This window comes from Eucalyptus grandis, chromosome 6, assembly GCF_016545825.1.
Source record: "Eucalyptus grandis isolate ANBG69807.140 chromosome 6, ASM1654582v1, whole genome shotgun sequence".
Lineage (NCBI taxonomy): Eukaryota > Viridiplantae > Streptophyta > Magnoliopsida > Myrtales > Myrtaceae > Eucalyptus > Eucalyptus grandis.
In genome coordinates this window covers 24,915,351-24,920,460 of record NC_052617.1, presented here as the reverse complement: position 1 = coordinate 24,920,460, position 5,110 = coordinate 24,915,351, and the positions used below count along the sequence as shown (strand labels likewise).

At 43.4% G+C, this 5,110-nt stretch overlaps 1 protein-coding gene across 1 annotated transcript; it reads right to left on the bottom strand.

The window, feature by feature from the left end:
- Positions 1-777: 777 nt before the first annotated feature.
- LOC104449041 (hypothetical protein) lies at positions 778-2,863 on the bottom strand. The gene is made up of 4 exons (XM_010063038.3): positions 2,566-2,863; positions 2,235-2,435; positions 1,907-2,122; positions 778-1,482 (listed from the first exon to the last, which is right to left on the bottom strand). Exons 1-4 carry the CDS (start codon positions 2,566-2,568, stop codon positions 1,171-1,173), a joined length of 732 nt encoding a protein of 243 aa, XP_010061340.1. The 5' UTR covers positions 2,569-2,863; the 3' UTR covers positions 778-1,170.
- Positions 2,864-5,110: the final 2,247 nt, after the last annotated feature.

The following is a 5,110-nucleotide window of genomic DNA, read 5'->3' as shown; positions in this document are numbered from 1 at the left end:
AGATTCCTCACGGCTCTCTCCCTAATCCACTTGTTTATTGCACTAATCCAATCATCTACCGAAGGAGGGAGACGGCCACAAGGAGAGGGCACGTCCCCGTCACGTGTCCCCTCAGACCTTTCCGAGCTTTTCTTTTCTCTCCGCAATATCGACGGATTTAGCGAGGCCTCGACCCTCCCGTCTTTCCCCATAAAGTCGAATTCGATAAATCATTCAGTCGCCCCCACCGAATGCAATCATGCTTCATCGATCGAAGCTGGGAAAGGCCGTGTGACCACTTAGGTTTCTTTTTTTTTTTTTTTTAGTAGCTCGTGATCAGGATTAGGTGCAAAGCTAATTCAAATCTGGACGGGGGTTGTCATTTTAGAAGGCAGAAAGCGATCGGCAAGGAGAGAATCTGACAGCCCTGGACTCGCCAACCTATCAAGCGAATATCAGCTGTAGATAGAAAGAACAAGGATGCCGTTCGAGTACAGTGAGCTGACCCATGATTGAAGTGGGACCTAAAAAAAGACGAGGGATCCACCAAAGACCAACTACCATCTCAAGAACAAGGCAAAAGAAACATGGGGGCCGATTCAAGAAAAGGAAAATCCCACTTCATAATCCTAGACATCAATCAGTTTCCACATCGAACCATTGAGTCACATTAAGTGTTCTTCACACCTATCGACAAAAACACTTGCAAGAGAACTAGCATTCCCCAGTCCAAAGTTGAGCAATGCAAAACCGCCGAACATAGGTTTTTCTGTACACTATCAATATGCCACTCCGTTATTGCAAATCATGTTTGAACATATCAGGGAGCCATATGATCAGTAGTACATGGGACATATGTACACTTCATATTTCTATAGATTTTTCTACCTCATAAAACTAAATCCTATGTAGCAGCTAAAAGAGGTAGAAGCCAAATCCTTGGTCCACATATATACAACGAGAAAAGGCACAAACTATGTCCAATCGTTCACCATATATAATATTTTTACAGCTAAAGTTTTTGGCAATTTCGACCCCCCCTATATACCGCATTTCACTTTGCATTCTTGTCATTAATAATTTATCTTTCTGTATTCGTCCCCATTGACTCACTATACAACTGTACACTAAGAAAAAGACTTGATCTTCTTTCTTCTTCTTCTGTCTTTCTTTTTCTTTCTTTTCATTTTTTCAGAAAGGAGCGCGATGAGGAATGCCCTTTCTTCGCCTGGCATTGCTGTGGTTGTATATTGGCGGAGTGCCGGGAGAAATGCTTGCGGGGGCGTCATCGCCAGACCAAGTCAGCCTCTCTCCCCTGTCAATCTTACTATCGGTAAAAAACGCCGTCCCATCCATCAGGCGGCTGAAGAACGGGGACTTCCGAGGCTTCTTCGGAGTCGAGGACTCGTCTGACTCGAAGTCGCCGCTGAGCGCATCCCTGCCGTGCTTGGGTTTCAGAGTGAATGTGAGGTCAGGATCATCGCCCCTCTTCATTGCATTGAGCTGCAGAAGAAGAAAGGACGGATTCAGATGAAATGTCGAAACTTTGGTCAACACACGCTTGCTCAGAAACAGACGCCATGCCAATGTGAATGACTTGAAAGCAAGCAAAATTCAGTAGATTCGATCAGCAGAGTAGGTGAAGAAACATTGCCACAGAGACAAAATATCAGTCAAAAAGGAACTTGCACTCAATTAAATTAATAAGAACCAGAAAACCTGGGCGGTTAATCCAATATACGCCACAAATTTTGAGGTGATCCATCAATCATTCATTAGTCAAACTAAAACAAAATCGATCAGAAACACTCAAATTCAACAACGAATGAATGAGAAGAACTTGTCCATGAATCGATCAATCATACGACCCCCCCCCAAAAATGTACTTCAATCGCAAGAAAGGAGGATGAGAATCAGACGAATTTACCTTGCAACCCAGAGAACAGAACCTGAAGGAATCAAGGAGGCTTCTGCAACAAATCTCGCAAGTGTTGGTGACCCCCTTCCCAGGCCTGGGCTGCGGCCTCTCATTGAGGAACACAATCTTCGCGCTGTTGATTATGTATGTCTGAACGCACGATGTGTCTATGTACCTCTGAATCTCATTCACCCTCACCACGTTGTGGTACGAGGATCGTCGTATCTGCAAAAACAAAACCCCCCCGAAACAGAGGACTTACAATCCCGTTCGATCGAAAAGATGGATTTTTTCACAGGCAATCCGGGAAAAGGGGTGATTTTGAACGATGACGTGCCTGAACGACGCGATGGTCTCTGTGGTGGACGAGGCAGTAAGAACAGAGAGCATTTCCGACGCAGTCCAAGCAGAACATGTTGCACTCGCTCTTGTTGGAGTCTCCGTGGACGGGACAGGGCACGAAGTAGCTCGCCCGGAGCATTGGCTTCAGCCACGGCGGACCCAAATCGTCGTTTCCCATTCTTATCACCGGGCTCACCTGAACAAGCAAAACCGACCGGAACAACGAAAATCAAAACCGACCCTTTCACTTTCTTCTTCATCACGCAGTCGAAATGGAAGCACCGAAAAACAGAGGGCACAGAAAGAAAGGCAGCGGCAGCGGTTACCATGACTTGCTCGTGGTTGGTCTTGAAGACTCCGATGCTCTGCAAGTGGCGACGGATTTCGAGAGCCACCTCGTCCGGCTCCAAGGAAAAATCAACCCAAGTTTGTCCCTTTTTCTATCGACCCACCTCGAGAAAGATCGGAGCTTTTCGCCTCTGCAAATGCACCAGGCTCTACCCGATCGACGCCAGCAGCCAGGACTGATAGTTTGGCAGAGGAAGGGACTAGAGAGAGACAGAGAGATGGGGAGGGAGGATCATATACCAGGGGGAAGAGACGAATCTATAAGGCGGTCAATCAATAATTCATTCCTGGGTTTTTTGTGTGGGTGTTTTTTTCGAATTATTCTTTAATTTTTTCCCCAAATTTATTTTATCTTTTTTTTTTTTTTTTTTTTTTTGGGGTGTTGGGCAAAGGAGGTAAGGAAACGTGCCATGTTTTCGTACAAGCCGAGCTCATCGACGGGGCTCGAATGGCGACAGCAAGTCGATGAAAAGATTCTCACGTTTTATCGCCCGTCCGATCGAATTCGCCCCCACTTTCATCGTATATTTCCTCTTTCCGGTTTTTCTCTTTCTTGTTTTTTTTTTTTAAATTTTTAATTTTTTTGGTGAAGGAATTTTATTTACGAGGGCAGGGATGGAGTTGGGGTGCAAATGCGGCCACCGTTGACCGTAGAAGCGTGTGGCTGAGGGTACGGACCCTGTGATCGAAAGGGCTGGATGTGGGCCCCCCAGGTTTTGTGGGGGGCGCTGTGCGCATGATCGATCAGATCAGACAGAGGCGACGCCGCCTTTGGTGCCGTTTCGTGATTTCCCCCACGTCCGACACGGGGGGGCACACGTGCGAGCTCGCTTCTCCTTTGGGAAAAAAAGCCATTTCAATCGAAGCAGTGGGGTAAATCACACCAGTAATCCATGACCTTTGTTTTAACAGGTAATGTAGTCCATAGATTTTACATTTATACAAAATAATTTTTGAATTTTAGTCCAATATGTAATATTATCATTGTTCAACATGATTTCGTGGACTTTTGTTACATGTTTACTTTAATCCATGAGTTGTATAAAACTGTTTAGTATTATTATGGTACCATAACAAAAAACAACATATATTAATAGTCCATGGATAACATGGAACATTTTCATATAGTCTAGCGATTAAATAAGAGGTGTACCAAAAAGTTTATAAATCGATCTTATTGAATAAATTAAAAGTTAAAGGATAATACAAAAAATTGGGCTAAAGTAGAGCGACTATATTATCATTTGTGTCATTATCTCAAATAGAACCCCTAAATGATGCAAATTAAACTTCTTTTTTTCTCACTTCCTTTCTCTTTTTCCCCAATTCACACTTTAGGGATTTCCAGCTCGAAATCAAATCCGATTGTGACCTTCTTTTCACATAAATCAAGTTAGACTCAGATCGCCGAATAACAAATGTGTAGTCATCGACATTACTCTAGATAGGAATATATTAGCATGCGTGGGACTTGTAATTTTTCTATGCTGGTGATAGAGCACATTGATTAGATCCACAAATTAAAAATTAAAAATAAATTAAAATGCAGTACGCCATTTACAGTGATGCAATATGTGACCTTGTGCACTGGAACAGACTTGAGCGCCGGATAAGCATACACCGCGAAACAAACATTATCACTTTGACCAGGTCAATCGAACCAATTATTTTCTCTTTATTTTTCTTATCTTTCTTTACGAATTTATTATGACTATTTCGGACGATGGAGGTGGGCGCCAGACAATCTGGACCGCCAATAATAGTCGGTCCAGTAGCAGTCCAAAAACCTCACGAAAATATTCATTTTTTTTCCTTACTTTTTCTCTCTCTCTCTCTGCATTTTCCTTTTCCTAGTGAAAAATCTGCATCGTTTTAGACCACACTTCCAAGGAAAAGTTTCAGGGCTGCGCTCTTGTCCGTGCTAAGAAAACACGGCATATTCAAGGCCTACGTGCACGCAGACGCATCTTGACCTCTTCGAAATATCTCCTCTGCTTAGGGATTTTATGTCATCAGGAGGAATAAATATCAGCGCTGTTTCCACAAATATGGAAAAACACTGCACTCGAAAATCCCGGTTCCTGTCCTCGGGCTCGTCTTATAAATATCGTCCTTCGCTTTCGCGTCGATGGAGAACTGAGAACTCGGTTCGATAAACTGCGTTTGGCGTCTGTGTTCCCGCTCATTTACCATGAAACCCTAGAAGATATATCAGTTTGGACAGGAAAATCATTTGGTCTGCTGAGAACCTAAACCTGCCACTCGGTCCCAATACCAGGTTCGACATTCTCTTTAATAAAGCGTCGTAAATGCGATTCATGTCTATGCTGGAGATGTTTCTGTCGCTAATTAGACTAGGGTTTGCATCATTCGTGTTCGGATCCTTTCTTGCTTTTGGTGAGTAGCAATGGTTTGATGTTCAACTTGTTCATGGTATGTTAGGAATAATCATTCGTGGGATTAAACATGGGTACAAAGGCATAAGGGGTATCGAAGCCATTTCATATTTGTGATTTTCAGATC